Raw genomic sequence first — 18,694 nt, forward strand, 5'->3', positions numbered from 1 at the left:
GATGTACAGAATCTAGATAAGAGAGAAAGATCCAATAGTGATTGAATGCTTGATTGCATTTGAAATTTCGTGTTCTAGTAGGGGAGGTTCAACCGTGCAACCAGCCCCAAGACCCGAGTTATGTTACACCGCGCGCATCGAGCAGTAACCATCAGAAAAAGTCGCCCATCGGGGTAAAAAGAAATTGAGACCATCCCATGACACATTAGAAAACCCGCAAAACACCCATAACCGACCGCCTCGAAGCCCAGAAAAGATCAGGAGGCAGAGAAAAAAGTAGCAAAAAGCGCAAGAAACGAAAAGGCCAGAACAACTCGGACCGCTTATTTGGCGGAGGAGGAGTACTTGGTGACGGCCTTGGTACCCTCAGAGACGGCGTGCTTGGCCAGCTCACCGGGGAGGATCAGGCGGACGGAGGTCTGGATCTCTCGGGAAGAGATGGTGGACTTCTTGTTGTAAGCAGCCAGCTTGGAGGCCTCAGTGGCAACGCGCTCGAAGATGTCTGAGAATTGCAATGTCAGTGGAAAAGTTCCGAAAATGCGCTGAGACGAGAGGCGAGGGAAAAAACATACCGTTGACGAAGGAGTTCAGGATGGACATGGCACGAGTGGAGATACCAGTGTCGGGGTGGACCTGCTTGAGGACTGGAGGGGAAAAACATTAGTATTTTGAAATTGAAAACGCGTTGTTTGAGAAAACACGATCGAAATCGCGTTCCAAACAGCAAACTCACCCTTGTAGATGTAGGAGGAGTAGGTCTCCTTGCGCGTCTTGCCGCGCTTCTTCTTCTCTCGCCGGTGGAAGTGGCGGTCTTCTTGCCAGCCTCCTTCTTCTCAGCAGGGGCCTTGCCGGCAACCGGGGCCTTGCCGCCGGTGGAGGGAGTCTTGGTAGCGGCCTTGGGGGGGCATTTTGAATGATTTGGATAAAAAGTGGTGAAGGTTGAAAAGTTGGAGATGGAGTGAGACGTGAAGGTGGAAAGATGGATGGAAGGGAAAGGTCAAGAGGAAACGCGGTGACGAGGGGAACGCGGTCTTTATACTGGACCACGAAAGGCTGGTTGATCCCGGAGGAACGCAAAGGAGCCAGAATTTCAATACCGTCAGGATTGCGTATGATCTGTATGATTAAGTGCGAGTTTACGCGTTTGGTGGTGGGGGAAGCGGGGTTGGATCACGCGGATCCAGTGTATTGCTCGGTAAGGCTGTAATTTACAGCCACCTTGCCTGATCTGGCATGCCCGCACCTTGCTGATCTCCACTCTCATTGGTCGATTTCACTAAGCGAGGCCGTGATCTGGCGGGTTTGCTTTGATGTGAGCCAAACGTCACCCTCACCGCGTTCTTATAAACCCCCCCGGACTGCCTCGTCGTCGCCCATCCACCTGCTCTTTCCATCTCTCGACCACTCGACTCATTTCCATCGCCTTTTCAACCCTTTCAAACCCCTTTCAACCACCCCCCCAAAACAACCATCAAAATGACTGGCGGAAAGTCCGGCGGCAAGGCTAGCGGTTCCAAGAACGCTCAGTCGTAAGTTACCCAATTCCTCATCACATTTCACTCAATCTTCGAGTTTGGGGACGCGCTTTTGGCGCGTCATGTACACACTTTGATTCAAAGACTCATTCTGACCTCAATTCACAGCCGTTCCTCCAAGGCTGGTCTGGCCTTCCCTGTTGGCCGTGTCCACCGTCTTCTCCGCAAGGGCAACTACGCTCAGCGTGTTGGTGCCGGTGCTCCCGTCTACCTCGCCGCTGTCCTCGAGTACCTCGCCGCTGAGATTCTCGAGTTGGCTGGTAACGCCGCCCGTGACAACAAGAAGACCCGTATCATCCCCCGTCACCTTCAACTCGCCATCCGCAACGATGAGGAGCTGAACAAGCTTCTGGGTCACGTCACCATCGCCCAGGGTGGTGTTCTCCCCAACATTCACCAGAGTACGTTCCACTTCCAAAAAAACACCACCATTTCTGAAATCGAATCTCCAACTAACATGTTCTCTCCAGACCTCCTCCCCAAGAAGACCCCCAAGGCCGGCAAGGGTAGCCAGGAGCTTTAAATCTAAGCTAAATGGTTTTCTTTCTTTCGCGGGTTTGATTTGTTTTTTTCCGGCGTGGGTTGGTTTTCATTGACACGATAATGGGGTTATGGGACGGGCACGTTATGGCTCTACTGCGTTTTCTTTTTTCTTCTATCAGCTTCCAGGTTGTACATTATGTCTGCGGACATGGAATGATACCGACGAACTACCAGCCTGTTCGAGGGATTTCAGCTTTTTTTCGGATAACTAGCCCCGGGCTTTGAACAAGCCCGAATCAATGAAAAGATTCTAGGTCCACCAGATATACCAATTTTCCTCTTGTAGTTGAAAGTTCGAGTATTATTCTGTCTATCGATGGGTTTGTTTAGTTTTTTATTGCATATTTGAATCGCATTGAATAAGTGCGATTTAATATATTTGATATCGGAATGAAGTACAAGATATCTGCTTCGTATTAAGCTGTCGGATTATTTCTTATATCTCCCGATATCTCTCTTATTCTAGAACCAAGAGCGGGACCATCTATTTATTTTGTGCCTTGAAGGGTTGTCCAAGTATAGGAATCTTTCGTCTTGTATTAACGCGTCGGATACCATTCGTTCCCGCACTTGGCAGTATCTCATCAATCTGATACGATTCACTATACTCCATATTACACCCAAAGTACAAAGGACAACTCGATGTGAAAATCAGAGCGCATTCAATTTCATTCTTAATATCTACACAAGGCCCTGTAATCAAAATGCGTGGTCCACTTGCTCCATCCCAGATATTACTCGATCCATGAATCCCAGTTCCGCCAAGTTGTTTAGTGGGCAGCTGGGGGTGCGGCGTCTATTCGTTGTTAGTGTTCCCTCGGCCAAGTACAGGGGCTTTTCTTGGGCTCAAGTAAGCCCAGTAGAAGTAGACGTACATGGCAGAATGCGAGCAGGCAAGTTTCTCTCCCATTTGTTTCCTGTAACGAGCGTAAGTTTGAGTCCGACTCCGAGTCCGGTGCATGCCATCCGGCAGATATCAAGGGCGTAATTGTAAACGTACCACCGGGGGCAGTGGGGTGCCGGTAAGGATCGGGGTGCTTCCACTCCTCGAGAAGCTTCTCTGTTTCGCGCAGCAATACCTGGTGTTCGCATGTGTGAGTAGGGCGTTCAATCGTCGAATATATGGCGGGCAAAACGATCGGATCGTGTGGACCGTACCTGTTGCTGGCGAGGATCGCGGACGTCCTTGTTGGCTTCGAACAGCGAGCGAATATAAACAGCTTGTCCCCGCCACACTGATCGGTGGACAGCCCAGTCAAGGGACAGCTTCAGCGAGCGCCGATAGAGGGAGCTGGGGTTGATGGTTAGTGGACGGATCGGGAGATAGCGGCGGTGCAATTGCAGACTCACAGAGCGGGGGTGAGGGACATGATTGCGTTCTCGAATCCAATTGGAGTCGGTATTAAATGAAAGAAGAGGGAGAGAGGCAACAGATCAGTCGCGAAGTGGACTATGCGCGTCAGATCCGAGAACCGAGAAATTGAGGAGTGATGCGGGTTGACTATTCTCAGCTTCCTCATTCGTTGCGAACTGCGTAGTTGGACCCTGCAGTTCTCTGTACCGCGCAAAACGGATCTCCTCCACTCAGACAGTCTTGAGCGGTCAGCGGATCCACTTGTTCACCTCCCTCAGGCCAATGCCAGGCTACGTTCAGGCCAAATTCAGGCCACAACAGGCCTTCCAATACACACAAGGCGTAAGAACATTACTCCGCTTACCGGCTGGCTTCCGCATCTCGGCTTCGGGAGCTTTTGGCTTCGGCTACGTAACAGCAACAGGGCGAGAAACAGTGAGGCTTTTTTTTCTTCCTTTCCCCTTTCCTCCATATTAACAATATCTCTCCCCTAGGGAAAAACCTGCGACTTTCTTTCTATTCTAATACCATTTACGTTCTATTCCACACAACATGGCTGCTCGACTTCCTCTCGCGCGCCTTTCGGCTCAGCGCCTGACGACTTTGTCCCGGAGCACTCGGGCTGCCAACCGCTTCCGCGGTGTCCAGAGCCTCTCGACTTCCACTCGCTCAAATGTCTCCTCTAGAGCCTCCGGTCTCCTGCAGGCTTCTTCAGGGTAACGAGATCCCCTCAATTACCGACTTGCGCAAATGGCTGACGAGGAATATCAGGATCAATGTCTCGCGTAACCTCGCTCCTTTCGTTGGTTCCCAAATCCGAACCTATGGTAACTACAATCTCAGTTCAATGCTTCAGTCTCATACAACAAATCATGCTGACTTTGTTTGCGACCAGCCGATTCTATCGTCAAGGTTCCCCAGATGGCCGAGTCGATCACAGAGGGTACCCTGAAGCAGTTCTCCAAACGTATGCACTACCCCCGAACAGCATGGATCCTCAATGGACATGGACATAGATACTAAGCAAATACACAGAGGTCGGCGACTTTGTTGAGCGCGATGAGGAGATTGCCACTATCGAGACCGACAAGGTGAGCTTTTTTCCTTTGTCGCATTGGAAAACAGTGTTCTCTGCAAATTCGAATTCTAACAGCCTTTCCTTGCGCATTAGATCGACGTGTCCGTGAACGCCCCCGAGTCCGGTACTATCAAGGAGCTTCTTGTCAACGAGGAGGACACCGTCACCGTCGGACAAGATCTTATCAAGCTCGAGCCCGGAGAGGCTCCTGAGGGTGGCAAGCAGGAGTCTGCCCCCGAGCAGCCCAAGGAGTCCGCCCCCGCCGCTGAGAAGCCCAAGGAGTCCGCTCCCGCCGCTGAGAAGCCCAAGGAGACCCCACAGGCCTCCAAGCCCGCCCCTCCCAAGGAGGCCCCCAAGGCCGAGCCCAAGGCCACCGAGGCCAAGCCCACCGTCGGAGGCCGTGAGGAGCGTCGCGTACGTACCCTTTAAAGAGCCAGCCAGGGCGCTTGTGATTGTTTTGCTAACACGGTTTGCGCCACTATAGGTCAAGATGAACCGCATGCGTCTCCGCATCGCCGAGCGCCTGAAGCAGTCCCAGAACACTGCCGCTTCCCTCACCACCTTCAACGAGGTCGACATGTCCTCGCTGATGGAGTTCCGCAAGCTCTACAAGGATGATATCCTGAAGAAGACCGGTGTGAAGCTGGGCTTCATGAGCGCTTTCTCCCGCGCCTGCGTTCTCGCCATGAAGGATGTCCCCGCTGTCAACGCTTCGATCGAGGGCCCCAACGGTGGTGACACCATTGTTTACCGTGACTACGTCGATATCAGTGTCGCCGTTGCCACCGAGAAGGGTCTCGTCACCCCCGTTGTCCGTAACACTGAGACTATGGATCTGGTTGGCATTGAGCAGTCTATTGCCGATCTTGGAAAGAAGGTATGTCTGAACCCCAGTCGTGTGCGCGATACATGGAACATGTCATTAATATACGACTACAGGCCCGCGACAACAAGCTCACCATCGAGGATATGGCCGGTGGTACTTTCACCATCAGCAACGTAAGTTTCATTATTTCCCCACTATTGACTGGCCTATATTGACTTGAATAGGGTGGTGTCTTCGGTTCTCTGATGGGTACCCCCATCATCAACCTGCCCCAGACCGGTAAGTCGCATGCACTCTGTCAATTCCATGTCACCTCGTGAAGACCAAAATCTAACCTTCATCCCACAGCCGTCCTGGGTCTCCACGCCATCAAGGACAAGCCCGTCGCCATCAACGGCAAGGTCGAGATCCGCCCCATGATGTACCTCGCCCTCACATACGACCACCGTCTCCTGGACGGCCGTGAGGCCGTCACTTTCCTCGTCAAGGTTAAGGAGTATATCGAGGACCCCCGCCGCATGCTTCTCGGGTAAATGGTTTCGCTCCGGTTATAAGCTGTAACCACCCTGCTGCTGTGTACCCACCCCCGTTGGTTCGATCTGTGTTTTATCGTGCTTAGATCCCCGTCATTGGCACGACCCTGTAGATTATCCAGTTTCTTAGTATCTTGATTAAAACCGCCATTTCAAGAACCTAATTTCTTGCCTCTTCCTTCTTGCTTTTTCTTTTCGTAGCGTAACTTGGGTCGCGTCAGTCATGCATCGTTCGTCGGTGGGAGTCTGACTAGGCGCTGGCGCCTTGAGTCGCGGGGTAATAGACAGGAATAAATGGTGGTTATTCTCATCTCCCGGTCTGGCTTTCATGCTTCTGTTTCTGTTTTCGTCTGCGGATCGATCTTTGTATAGCTCAACATTCATCGGTGGTGGTGGCGATAACCAGTCCGAGCCAGGGGCGGGATTGGATTGGATTGGGTTCGCTCACCCGGTACTGGTATAGGAGGGGATCCCTATAACATCACACACAGCACGGCAGCGCAGCCCATGCCTCAGGGCCCTTGACATGGTACAAAAAAAAAGCGCTAACTCGTGGGTTCAGGATCACGGTCTTTGGCGTTGGAGTGCAACAGGCAAGGCATTTCGTATCTCCTCTAAACGAATTCACAAATTCGATCAAAGGAACTAACCATTCCCATCATCGACAAGAACCAACACCTTACCGCTGAGCGCGCTCCAAAAGCGCCCTCGTCTCATCCCTCGACAGATTCCCCAATTTCCCGCGCTCAAGCTCAATCAAAATAGGCGGCTCAAGAACAGTCATAAGATCCAGCAAGAATCTCATAACCGTATCCTTGAACCGGGTGAGCGGGAATCGTCGCGATGATTCCGCAACGCCTTCATTGCAGCCATACGCCTGCCACGTTTCGAACCACCGCTTATTACGGCGCGGATTGATGCAGACCCATTCCTGTAGGCGTTTTATTGCGCCGGGGTCTTGTGCGTGGTGGTCGTGAACGGCGGCCTGGTGCAGGAATTGTGCACCGACGTCCAGCCAGCGGGATTCGGAGACCTTGGGTACGGCGGCAAGACAGAGATTCATGAATTGCAGGCCGATCGTGGCGAGTTGGGGTGAGTCTGGTTCTCGGCCTTGTCTGGGCTCTTGTTTGTAGCACCGGACTGCGTCTGCTACCCAAAGGATCTCACGCTTGATGTTCAGATCCACGGCTAGCGAGGAGGGTGAGTTGGATGTTGATGATGGAGTTTCGGGCAGAGATCCGAAGGCTGTGTCTGCGTTAAATTTTATTCAGGCAACAGGGGAGGAGGGGGTGGGGGGTTTGATATCGCTTGACATCGACTCACCTTTCAATGATTGCACGAGCCAGTCGGCTTCCTCGGCTTTGACGGGGTCGCGTATATCATCCGCGGCGGAGAGGGTTTGTTCGATCGCGAGACAAACCAAATAGTCCAAAATCAAGCAGTTCACATCTTCGTGGAGATCGGGGTCGGCCATTGTGGGCCGTGATGAATTTTTTGGGATCATGGTGAAAGGAGAGTGAGGTGAATGGTTCAAGTTGCTCATGAATTTATGAGCTGTCGGTGCGACGCGCAGGTGAGAGTGGAGATATTGAGCGGGCCGCCGATTTTTGGTGGGGAGAGATGCAGCTTGGATGTTTGCTTTGTCGGGGTTTTTGTTCTGATCTGAGGTTGATTTCAGGGGTTGAGAGGTTCCTTGTTCAATTGTAGTTCATTCCAGGGGTTGTCACTATATTGAAGCGAGATTTGTAAGAATCTCGCTTCACTATGACCTCTGCTTCAAGTTTCGATTTTTGCTAGTCGTGTTTGATATGGAGATATATATACCTAGGTATACACCTGCTATGCTCCACACACTACCACCACAACTCTAGTCATAATTTCACCCCTTAACCCGAAACCTGCCTGAAAACCCCAAATTTATAGCACAAATCAACTTCTATATCCCAAAGCCCAAAGAGTCAAGTGTCACGTGGAGGCGAGAAAAGCATGGCGTCACGATAGCCAAATCGAGGTTGACTTCATTGGAGTGAATGTGAATACCCCACACGCCTCCCTGCATGCTATGTATCACCATCACCATCAACATCACACCACCACTCTCTCCTTTTATTATACTCCTTTACTCGCGGATACTACATGCTGAACTGGCTGCAAAAAATATACCGAAAATTACCTTACAACTCAACTCGACCCTACACAATGGCATGGTACTGCTCCGGATCCACCAACACCGAGCTAGTCGAGAATCTGTTCAAAGGCGGCCTAATTAAAGACAAACGCGTGAAGGAAGCCATGCTAGGAGTGAGAAAACTCCCCAACCTGCCATATATAACCTCATTTCCACCCCCACCTCACCCACCCATCAATCTACCCTACACCTGCCCAGGTATCTACGAGCCCCGCATCTGATATGATCAAATCAGGTCGATAGAGCCCACTATGCACCCTCACGACCATACTCAGACTCACCACAACCAATTGGCCACGGCGCTACAATCTCAGCACCACACATGCACGGCCACGCATGCGAATACCTAATCGAGCACCTTTACCCCGGAGCCCGGGTCCTAGACATCGGATCTGGATCCGGATACCTCACACACGTTCTAGCAAACCTAGTCACATCCCCAGACTCCGCGGACAAAGGACAGGTAGTAGGCATCGACCACATCCACGAGCTAGTCGAGCTAGCAAAAGACAACATGTCCAAATCCGCCGAGGGCCGCTCGCTCCAGGAATCCGGGAAAGTGAAGTTCATCAAGGGGGACGGTCGTTTGGGGTGGAAAGATGAAGCGCCGTATGATGCCATTCACGTCGGTGCTGCTGCCGAGGCTCTTCATCCGGTTTTGATCGAGCAGCTTGCTGCTCCGGGGAGGCTGTTCATTCCTGTGGAGTCGGACCCGGATGACCCGGATGATCGGGGGAGTCTATTGGGAGGTATTGGAGGCCAGTATATCTGGGTTGTGGATAAGAGGGCCGATGGGTCGATTTTTAAAGAGAAGGTATTTCAGGTGAGATATGTGCCTTTGACGGATGCGCCTGGATCATGAGAATGAGAGGGAAGCCGATATTGCAAGATGAAATGAAGGCAAGGCGAAATGGCAAAATAATCTACAGTATTTCCTTGGGGGGTGGGGGAGGGGTCGGCTAGGATGAAGCAGAATGCTTACAATAGTGACAATGACAGTGTTATTAAAATCACTCGAAAAAACGGTAGGAAAGAAAGCTCGCTTCGGATGTTTCACCAATGGCAAAATGATCCGGCGTAATGTAATGACTCCTAGAAACACCACGGTATGTTTGATGTATAATGAGAAAGTGACACAGCAGAAACAAAACAACAAATGGCTAGACACAAATGGCCACCACTCAGCGGAATGGAAAACCGCCTCCACCTCCACCAAAATTGGGGAAACCCCCAGCCTGACCAGAGAATTTAAACTGTGGCCCACCCTGCTGGAAAAAGAACTGCTGGCCGCCACCACCCTGGCCGAAAGGTGAGCCCTGGAATCCATGGCCGCGCTGTTGCGACTCGGGATCATTAGGATCGTCACCATTATCATATCGAGCTCGAAGCTCAGAATCAGAAATGACCTCGTAAGCCTCGTTAATAGCCGCCATTTTCTTCTCAGCATCCTCCTTGGACACACCCTGGGAGTTCGCCTTGTCGGGATGGTGTTGCTTGATCAATTGGCGATATGCCCGCTTGATAGTCCGGTCATCTGCGTCCCGGCTAATACCAAGAACCTTATAGTAGTCCTTCTGCTTTGATCGCTTCAGAAGGGCATGTGCTTTTTGCAGAAGAGTTTGGACCTCCTGCGAGTGAGGGTGGTGTTCCTTCGCGCTGCTCAGCGTGCGGACAGCCTCTTCAAACTTATCTTCATCCAGCTCATTTTGGGCCTGGTATAGAAGACCATGAAGAGAGAATGGAACCAGTTGAAGAGATTCGGCACAATATGGTGCAGCTTTCTTTACCATGCGCATCTAGTAATCCATGTTAGCCCGTAGATCGAAGAGAAGATAGACAGGGGAAAGATACCTCTCGATATGCCTCACAAGTCTTCTCAATAAGGAAGACATAGAGATTGTTTGATGCCGCAGGATGGATATGACCTGCTGCACGTGCCTCCGCAACATCACCCTTCACATCATCAACCAACCCACTATCCTCACCATCACCAACCATAATCTTCACAGCATTGCTAAATTTCCGCGCATCAAGCGCAGCATGCAATTTACCCAATGCCTTCGACAATTGACGTTCACGCTTATATAGCCGATTGCAAGGACTCGAATCCGGATCCGTAAGTAAACATTTCCGAATCTGCGCCAGTCCACGATCATGATCGCCAAGCGCATAGAAAAGCATGGACGACATTTGCAAATGAGGCTCGACAAGCTTCGGCGAGATCTGCAAGACATGCGCAAGGTCACTGACACCCTCTTCAATCTCGCCACGCTCAAACCGACAATGTGCCCGGGTCTTTCTAAGCGGGAGGTCGGTATTCGCTTTCAAAATAGCAATGCTGGCCTGCGTGATGCAAGATTCCCAGTCACTCTTCTTCTCGGCGGCAAACGTCAGACCTGCCGCTGCCCGCGCTTCCTCGAGCTCTTTGTACTCCGGGCCATCTTTCTTGCCTGCGCGTTCGAGATCGACTAGGGCTTCATCCCAATGCGCAGACCGGGCCTTGAGTCGAGATCTTTGTAAAAGCGCACCCTCGAAGCCGGGCTTCAGCTCCAGGACCCGGTCGAAGTCCTCTGTTGCTAGGTGGTTCTTGCCAATGGATAGGTGGGCTGCGCCTCGTTGGTAGATAGTGATGTAGTTTGTTGGGTCGCGGGATATAGCGGCGTCGAAGTATATTAATGCATCGCGAGGGGAGCCCTTGGCTAATTGGGCTTTGGCGGAGGAGATCAGTTCGGAGAGCGGAGTATCGGGGGGGGATTTGGACGGCGTTGCTGGTGGAGAGGCAGGCCAGAACGACCGTTAGAGTTTCAAATGAAAGACGCATTTTTTCAAAATGAGAGACAGGACATGACCATGAGGGCCTAAGGTTGAATGCCAGGTGGAAAGAAGGAAGATAAGAAGAGAGAGAGAGATGGCTGAAGTAGAAGTAGCTGGGGGCGAGTTGGGGAATGCGCCGTCGCAGAGTGGCCTTTACGCGTAATTTACATAAATTACATACATCCACTCCGCAGACAACTCGGAGATTCAATTCATAGAAATCCACCGAATCTTCCCACTTCTCCCCTTCCACAAACATGCTACAATGTGGTCGGTTTATGAGGCAACCTCTTAGGTTTAGCCTCCAACCATTTCTACGACGAAGTCTGCATACTGGTATGCTATTATACGCATTGCGCATTGCCAATTGATCTCATCGCTGACGCCATGAGCACCGCCTAGATCTCGGCGTGTCGCCTGTCCTCTTGACCCGCGCACGATTACTCGCCGCGGAGCATGCAAAGTTATCGACTCGTCTGGCTGATTCCTTTGATGCCAAAATCGCAAAAAGAGCCGGGGAGTTGGCTCCGTCTGCAGCTATTCTGAAAGAATGGGACACTGCCAATGAGGTATATCCTTCCAACCCAATCTTCTTTGGAAGAATAGAAATATACTTCTTCTCCTCTTTCCAAAGAGCTCACGTCCTTCGAGTGCAAAGCTGACGAAAGAAACCAAAGTCCATATCCGAATTAAAAGCCCTCCTCGAAGACCCCGAAACAGACGCAGAACTCCACTCCCTCGCAACAGAGGACCTCGAAACAAGCCGCCAAGCACTCCCCTCTCTATCAGACCGATTAAAAAAGTCCCTAATCCCCCGACACCCCTTCGCAGACCTACCATGCCTTGTCGAAATTCGCCCAGGAGCAGGAGGCGACGAAGCCGGCCTCTTCGCATACGAGATGATGCGCATGTACATGACACTCTGCAGCCGCAAAGGCCTCCGACCCACAATCCTAAAACAAGACGTCGAAGACGGCCCCTCCGAAGACCGCCTCCTTGAAGCCGTGATCGAAGTCGAAGCGGACGGCGCATACGACATTCTCCGAACAGAGTCCGGAGTGCACCGCGTGCAACGCGTCCCGGCAACCGAAACAAAAGGACGCACGCACACCAGCGCAGTCAGCGTGATGGTGTTGCCAAGTTTCCCCGAAAGTGGAAGTGCATCGGATCATGCGCTGAACTTCGATGATCCGACTAGCGATTACTATATTGATCCCCAAGAGGTGCGGGTTGAGAAAATGAGGGCTGGCGGTGCGGGCGGTCAACACGTTAATAAAACTGAGTCTGCTATTCGATTGACTCATATTCCGACGAATACGGTGGTTTCGATGCAGGATGAGCGGTCTCAGCACGCGAATCGTCGGACTGCTTGGCAAATGCTAAGGGCAAAGATTGCGGAGGCACGGCAGGAAGCGCGTGAGCAGGAACTTGTTCAGCTTCGTCGTGGTGCTATGGGCGGCGTTGCGAAAATGGGCCGCGGTGATAAGATTCGGACATATAACTATGGTCAGAGTCGTTGTACTGATCATCGAAGTGGCATTACCCTCCATAATCTGGACGATGTACTCGCTGGAGGTGATGGTTTGGAATCAGTTATGGACAGCGTCAGGACTTGGATCTCGGATCGTGAAGTGGAGGCTATGGTCGCAGAGGAAATGGCCAAGGCTGAAGAACAGGAGAAGAAAGAGGCAAAGCAAAGGAAGAAGTAAGATATAGGCCATCGCCATCACCATCGCCACCACGGTTTGGAAATATTGTACACTAGAAATGATACCATGTATTTTTTATCTTTATCACCCTCACGAGGACTCGACTCTATTGCAAAGTAAAACTGACGCCTGTGCCTATCTATCATCTCAAAGATATTTTCGCTCCGGATCCGCGATATCCAGCAACTCCATAGACTTCTCATACCTTCAAGTAGTTAGCACCTTCAAGATCGCCATCTAGATCTGGGTAAAAGCAAAGGGAGGCACATACATAGTAAACACAATACCACCACTCAGAATCAAACGGGCCAGCCGCGGCACAGCTCCAGACCAGAAAGTCAAGACGCCTTCATCCTTGAAGATTCTCGCAGCGCACACGAAGCTGTTCTTGTAGTTCTTGCTGGCCTCGAGAGATTGCATCCTTGTCTTCACCGTATCCAACGGCTGGGTAATGTAGACAGTGATAATACCAGCAACACCACCAATAGCAAAAGTACTCAACGTACCCAGCTTCTCACCAGGAGCAACATAGCCCTCCGCGAACTGCTTCAAAGTGGTATAGGCGGTAAACCGAGTCGCCGAATTGGCAGCCTGTCTTGCCGTGGTCGGCACAAAGCCCTGGAAGAAACCCTTAATACCTCGTTCCTGCCAGATGATCTTACTACCGTGCAAGAAACCGCGCATGCGAGGCTTCTCGGCCTTGCGATCGTCAATCAGCTGTGTCTTGATACTCTCGAAGGGAGTAACGGCCAACAGCGACTCAGTGAAACCAGCACCGAAGCCAGCAACAACGGTCCGGGGACCGGAGATCTTGCCATTCTCATCCTGGAGGGTTGCCTTGATAGCATCGAAGGCGACGAATCCTATACCAGACAGACATCACAGTCAGTAACATTGAAGAGCATTTCTGACAATCCAACCCAATCCACACCACCATGCATCGGGGGTATACGCACGAATTCCGGCCTTGAGCGAGTTTCCAATGATCAGCGTCGTACATCCCGCATACCACTGCTTGCCGAATGGCGGCCAGGGGAGCTTCTGGCCCTCGGCGAGGCGGCGATTGAGTTGTGTGCGGGTCTTTGCGACTGGGATGGGAGGCGCCAATTAGTCCGGGAATCGGGGGAGAAGAGTAAACTACCCCACCCTAGGGTAGAGTAAGAATTGGGAATCGGGGCCATACACTCGGCAGGATAGGTAATAGCTAGAAAGAGAGAAGAGTCATTGTTAGCTCATTCATGCCCCAGGTTTATGACACATGCGGGTGCGGTGGGCTACTAACCGATCTCCACGGCTCCGGCAGAGGAACCCGCGAGGATGGAGCGCAAGGCGCTGGGCTGTGGGGTTAAGTGATTAGCGTCAATTCTTCAAAGTCAGGTCGCATTCATAGGCGAAGACAGACCTTCGCCTTCTGGTCCTTGTTTGCCGTGGCCATATTTGGTGTGGGAGATGAGGAGTGTATGTTGAACCTCGGGTTTCGTAGATCGCGCATTTACGGTCTTCCGGAGACCCACCCAGCGCAGTTCTCTCCATATTAAACAAACTGAACTACAATACTAGTACTAGGGGTTTACTCCGAGGTCGGACTACACCAGTGCAAAGATTGGAGGGAAATTGTCAATTCACAAGATGCTACTTCTAAGTACCTGAGTATCTCGCGCTCCTCCAAAATTCTTTTTTCTTTTTTTTCTTTCGTTTTTTTCTTGGGGAGGGGAAGGGAGTAGACACTTGCGTCAAAACTCATGGGGCGAGATCGATCAGTGATGCGTCAAAAGGTGGTGAAGTTGATGTACCTGGAAAAAGGTAGATGGCATAGGCCGGGCCAGAGTCGTAGGTGAATATTGGAGTGTAGTAGAATGGCCCGGGGATTTCGAATGTCGTGAATAAAAAGAAATCGAATCGTGGTCCCTGTTCTACTGGGAACAGGGAAACAGGATTATAAAAATCAATCCGAAAGCCACATCAAGGTGGCTCTGTCGACTCCACAGGAACGCCTCAAGTCAACCGAAAAGATCAGATCACAGAAAACGCCAGTAGCTCCGCGATCCTTCAAAGAGGAACAAGCGACCGAGCATATGTACACCTCTCGTAGAATAGAGGACAAGTGCAGGTCTCGTACGACACCAGAAAATGCACCATTTCAGATCAGAAGAAAACCTCCCCAACGCGACAACATGGGCCATTGAGTCGAAGAAACGGAACCATGGAAGGGAGAACAGGGGAAATTATGATACAAATGTCATACCAGAATCCGTATCATCGTGACGAGAGTAAATGGGAAGAAGGTATTGGGGGTAGAGGGTTGAAGGTAGAGGCTTTTGGATGGGAAAGCCGTGGCGAGGTAAAGGGCATAACGTGACAAAAAAAACAGGAAAGAGAACATGTTAAGCAGCGGATGGGAACAGAGATCGATCAACAGGGAATTTTGGCGGCAGATGTGAAATTTTCGAGATTTAAACCCTGATGATTCTCGTCCAAAATACCGATAGTCGTCTAGGAAATGGGCGCTGGTGGCTTGGATCCGATTTGGCTAGGGGGGGAAAGCCAGTCTTGTTCGGATCAATGGGGCCACCGCGACGAGGGCCTTGCTGCCCATGGCCGCTGCCACGGCTGCCACGATAAGACCCACGGCCTCGGGTATTGTTGTTGTTGACATATTGCCCACCGTTGGCGTTGTGGTGATTTTGACGACGTGGCTGACGGTCGCCATTGTTAGGGTGGTGAGGTCCCGGAGCAATCATAGGCTGGGCTGGGTTGGAGATAGGTCGGGGGATGTTCTCGGGAGAGTCGTAAACATAAAGCTTCTTGTCGATATTTTGGGGGATGGGCTGAATTTCAGTTCCCAGCTCCTGCTCGATCTTGTACAGGTTGAAACGGTCTTCCCAATTGATCAGGTTAATAGCCAGACCAAGGTGACCGAAACGACCAGAACGACCAATACGGTGCAGATAGGTCTCTGCGTTCTTGGGGAAATCAAAGTTGATGACGACGTTGACCGCTTGAATATCGATACCGCGGGTCAGCAGATCCGAGCATACAAGGTTGCGGCACACGCCATTGCGGAAATCATGGAACACTCGGTTACGGTGTTGCTGAAGCATGCGAGCGTGCGAATAGAAACAGGAGTAGCCCAACTCAGTGATCTTCTTTGCCAGTAACTCCACACGGTTTGTGGAATTGCAGAAAATGATTGACTGGTTAATCTGGAGCTTGGAGAAGAGAGTGTTAAGGCAGTGAACCTTCTGCTTTTCCTCGACGAAAGCATAGAACTGCGTGATACCACGCAGAGTGAGTTCGTCCATCAGGTTGATCTCATAAGGGTTGCGCATGTGCTTGTCCTTGAAGTGCTTGACGATCATGGGGAAGGTAGCACTGAAGAGCATGACTTGACGGTCCTTGGGATGGAAAGACATCAGTTGTTCGATGACAGGAGTAAACTCGGGGGATAGGAGCTTGTCAGCTTCATCCATGACGAAGGTGGGGCATTCAGATAAATCAGCGACACCCTTGCTGGCCAGGTCCAGGACACGACCAGGAGTGCCGACAAGGATGTGAACGGCATCATTCAAACGGATGATATCGTCCATGAGCCCGGTTCCACCAGTGGTAACCATGACATTGATACCTAAGTGCTTTCCGAGAGTCTTACAGACTTGCGAAGTTTGGAGGGCCAACTCTCTGGTAGGTACCAGGATCAAGGCTTGTGTCTTGGTGTTTTTGGGGTTGATGCGTTCTAGGGTGGGGATGACGAAGGCAGCTGTCTTGCCGGTACCGTTCTTGGCTCGGGCCAGGATATCTCTGCCTGTGAGGGCAACGGGGATTGTTTCTTCTTGAATGGGGGATGGCTTCTCAAATCCGGCCTCGAAGATTCCCATCATAAGCTCTCGCTTTATGTAAAAATCCTCAAATTCGAGACCCTTCGTCGCAGTTACATCCTGGAAATTCAATTAGTGCTATTCTTGAACCCGAAGGGACAAGTTCGCGGAGATGGACTAACTTCAGTCTGAGGACGGGCATCTTTAGGTGGTAGCTTCAACGTATCCTGCAGTCTTTGTTCTGTATTTCCCTCCCTGATAACCAAGTTAGGTCACTTGCCTAAGAATAATATTCAATGAAAATCATCATCTTACCCGAGCTTGGTGTTGCCGAGTTGTGAGGCGAGGGCGTCGGCCATAGTGATGGTAGGGTATTAAAGAGAAGGGGGAAAGAATCGAAAGGGTAGATATCGTCGAAGAGTGTGAGAGACCACAAGTGAGAGAGGAGTGCGTGAAAAGACAAATTTCAAGAGGTCGCGCGGGGGGGGCTTTGGATTTGCCCAGTGCGTTGGTGTGAAGCTAAAACTCGTCGGCTCACACAATTGATAAAATATCGTGCCGGTGAATTTGGAGGAAGATAGACCAGTGAGATCAGTCAAGGGGTTGTCAACGGTTTTGGGACTACTCCGAGAGGTGAGAGGTTGATGAATTAACAGGTCCCCGCGGTGCTTCAAATTTGAGATAATTCGGGTTAAGCCGTCAAGTCGTAGGCTCAAATGGGTTATTGTGAAGTATCAGATTGGAGGTGAGCTTTTCCGGCAAGGTAGGAAAGCAGGTATGATGGTGGAAAAATGTTGAGGGTGAAGGTAGAAAGGGAGTGGTGAGAGTAGAAGCCAGAGAGAGAGGGTGCGGCGGACGGCATGATGGTGCCGCCCTGTTGAAATGGCTCGAAGGCGGCTATCGTCCGCCGTAGCCTTGGTCACGTGTTCAGCGGCGTTTTGGCGGGTAATTAATACCACGGAACCGGAGATAACTAGCTCCGGAGATATGTTAGTTATATAGTTCATGAGCAAGAGGGAGAGAAACAAATAGATAGATGAGTCCCAAGAGCAAATAAACCAGAATTTTAAAGAGAGTTGCTCTGACAGAGCTGCGGATTGAGTGGTTGTGTTATAACCAGAATCTGAAGACCTGTGAAAAGGACGCCGAAAATGACAGCCTTTGGTGCCAGAAACGTCTCGGCCCTTTCCAAAAGTAAGACTGTCATTGAATTAGCTATCAATTATACTTGTGATAAAAAGCCACCTTGGGTGTGTATTGCAGTATACAGACTTTAGGGATGACAATGTGAACTGTGTATAAGCTAAGTAATTGGCATGGGATTTGTTTGAGCACCAAGAATATGAATATGTCATTTGGCGTAACAAAGCAGCTATTGTAAACGTGTTACATTCACTACAAATATTGAATGTTCAACCAGTGAGGTTTCAAGCTTAATTGGCGGAGCTATAAGATTCCTCCTAGAACAACCGTAGTACCTCTCTTGACTAATGTATCGGCAAGTGCACCAACCTAATTCGTCAACATGTCGATGGGATCTACTATGCAGTACACTACCACCGAGCCGGAAATCAAGCACGTCTGGCGAATGATCACCAAAGAATTGAGATTGATGACAGAGCCAAGCTCCGCTGTCTCAGTTACAACAGTTGTGTTCAATTAAGGACTTCGAAAAAATCTGGCTGCACAAAAACAAGATTGGAACATTGGGATCATTCTTCCGTGACTACTAGAAAATGAATCGACTGCTTTTTCCCCTTTTCCTTTATTTTCCTAAAGTTCCATTTCTCTTCCGAATCCTGCAGAGCGAGGACAGAACAATATATGCAACAGGCTGCAGTGAATCGTGAAGCTGCAGTGTATTCGATGTTGGCATCAGCAATCATTTCATTACAGACAGCGCAGTGCCCATACTGGGGTCTACTTGTGCTGAGATATAACTATTTTCCAATCCCTATGGTAGCGTCAATGCGGATACTAATATTTCAATCACTCAGACACCGATCCAATCATGCTATAGTGGGTGAGCTTAGTGAGGCTACCAAGTGCATGGGCAATTTCGATCGGTTGACGATGCACTCGACTAGTTTTGCCTTCTAATTTGCTTCGTTCACTTCTCCACCGTCTCATAGATAAGCGCATTAAGTAACCAGTTCATGGCGGATTAGTTTTGCCAAGTTCAAGACTCCGGACTCCTTAATCGTCTAGCGGAATCACTAATCCTATAACAGCATTTTACTCCGTCCTTATTCCGGACCTTTGTTAGTAGAAAGGTCCATTCTGCGAAATATAAAGATAC

The 18,694-nt window shown here is 50.5% G+C and overlaps 10 protein-coding genes across 10 annotated transcripts; 4 read left to right on the plus strand and 6 right to left on the minus strand.

Annotated features, from left to right (window-relative positions):
- Nucleotides 1-323: 323 nt before the first annotated feature.
- Nucleotides 324-908, minus strand: N7533_000493 (histone H2B family protein; the record flags this gene model as incomplete). The annotated part of the gene is made up of 4 exons (XM_057097143.1): nt 324-502; nt 573-644; nt 734-790; nt 857-908. 4 exons carry the CDS (start codon nt 906-908, stop codon nt 324-326), a joined length of 360 nt encoding a protein of 119 aa, XP_056965636.1.
- A 543-nt stretch (nt 909-1,451) lies between these two features.
- N7533_000494 (histone H2A) lies at nt 1,452-2,058 on the plus strand (the record flags this gene model as incomplete). Its single annotated transcript, XM_057097144.1, has 3 exons — nt 1,452-1,529; nt 1,644-1,936; nt 2,006-2,058. The coding sequence occupies exons 1-3, from the start codon at nt 1,477-1,479 to the stop codon at nt 2,056-2,058; spliced, it is 399 nt and encodes a 132-aa protein (XP_056965637.1). The 5' UTR covers nt 1,452-1,476.
- Nucleotides 2,059-2,924: 866 nt separating this feature from the next.
- Nucleotides 2,925-3,455, minus strand: N7533_000495 (NADH dehydrogenase [ubiquinone] 1 beta subcomplex subunit 9; the record flags this gene model as incomplete). Its single annotated transcript, XM_057097145.1, has 3 exons — nt 2,925-2,995; nt 3,079-3,157; nt 3,237-3,455. Coding segments are annotated over 3 exons (369 nt in total), but the record flags the coding sequence as incomplete, so codon positions are not given.
- A 529-nt stretch (nt 3,456-3,984) lies between these two features.
- Nucleotides 3,985-5,869, plus strand: N7533_000496 (uncharacterized protein; the record flags this gene model as incomplete). Its single annotated transcript, XM_057097146.1, has 9 exons — nt 3,985-4,148; nt 4,204-4,259; nt 4,328-4,399; nt 4,468-4,523; nt 4,604-4,924; nt 4,995-5,387; nt 5,450-5,509; nt 5,561-5,615; nt 5,685-5,869. The coding sequence occupies 9 exons, from the start codon at nt 3,985-3,987 to the stop codon at nt 5,867-5,869; spliced, it is 1,362 nt and encodes a 453-aa protein (XP_056965639.1).
- A 679-nt stretch (nt 5,870-6,548) lies between these two features.
- On the minus strand, nt 6,549-7,343 carry N7533_000497 (uncharacterized protein; the record flags this gene model as incomplete). The annotated part of the gene is made up of 2 exons (XM_057097147.1): nt 6,549-7,114; nt 7,193-7,343. 2 exons carry the CDS (start codon nt 7,341-7,343, stop codon nt 6,549-6,551), a joined length of 717 nt encoding a protein of 238 aa, XP_056965640.1.
- A 662-nt stretch (nt 7,344-8,005) lies between these two features.
- Nucleotides 8,006-8,919, plus strand: N7533_000498 (protein-L-isoaspartate O-methyltransferase; the record flags this gene model as incomplete). The annotated part of the gene is made up of 2 exons (XM_057097148.1): nt 8,006-8,170; nt 8,293-8,919. 2 exons carry the CDS (start codon nt 8,006-8,008, stop codon nt 8,917-8,919), a joined length of 792 nt encoding a protein of 263 aa, XP_056965641.1.
- Nucleotides 8,920-9,238: 319 nt separating this feature from the next.
- On the minus strand, nt 9,239-11,130 carry N7533_000499 (DnaJ and TPR domain protein; the record flags this gene model as incomplete). The annotated part of the gene is made up of 3 exons (XM_057097149.1): nt 9,239-9,853; nt 9,909-10,825; nt 11,049-11,130. 3 exons carry the CDS (start codon nt 11,128-11,130, stop codon nt 9,239-9,241), a joined length of 1,614 nt encoding a protein of 537 aa, XP_056965642.1.
- On the plus strand, nt 11,129-12,580 carry N7533_000500 (putative mitochondrial translation release factor (RF-1); the record flags this gene model as incomplete). The annotated part of the gene is made up of 3 exons (XM_057097150.1): nt 11,129-11,207; nt 11,274-11,440; nt 11,549-12,580. The coding sequence occupies 3 exons, from the start codon at nt 11,129-11,131 to the stop codon at nt 12,578-12,580; spliced, it is 1,278 nt and encodes a 425-aa protein (XP_056965643.1).
- A 147-nt stretch (nt 12,581-12,727) lies between these two features.
- N7533_000501 (putative mitochondrial tricarboxylate transporter (Ctp)) lies at nt 12,728-14,015 on the minus strand (the record flags this gene model as incomplete). The annotated part of the gene is made up of 6 exons (XM_057097151.1): nt 12,728-12,785; nt 12,852-13,443; nt 13,537-13,668; nt 13,722-13,784; nt 13,863-13,917; nt 13,983-14,015. The coding sequence occupies 6 exons, from the start codon at nt 14,013-14,015 to the stop codon at nt 12,728-12,730; spliced, it is 933 nt and encodes a 310-aa protein (XP_056965644.1).
- A 1,048-nt stretch (nt 14,016-15,063) lies between these two features.
- On the minus strand, nt 15,064-16,754 carry dhh1 (DExD/H-box ATP-dependent RNA helicase DHH1; the record flags this gene model as incomplete). Its single annotated transcript, XM_057097152.1, has 3 exons — nt 15,064-16,515; nt 16,578-16,650; nt 16,711-16,754. Coding segments are annotated over 3 exons (1,569 nt in total), but the record flags the coding sequence as incomplete, so codon positions are not given.
- Between the last annotated feature and the right edge of the window lie 1,940 nt (nt 16,755-18,694).

This window comes from Penicillium manginii (assembly GCF_028828005.1).
Source record: "Penicillium manginii strain IBT 31320 chromosome Unknown utg000001l:1.0-3466041.0:1.0-3467806.0, whole genome shotgun sequence".
Classification (NCBI taxonomy): Eukaryota; Fungi; Ascomycota; class Eurotiomycetes; order Eurotiales; family Aspergillaceae; genus Penicillium; species Penicillium manginii.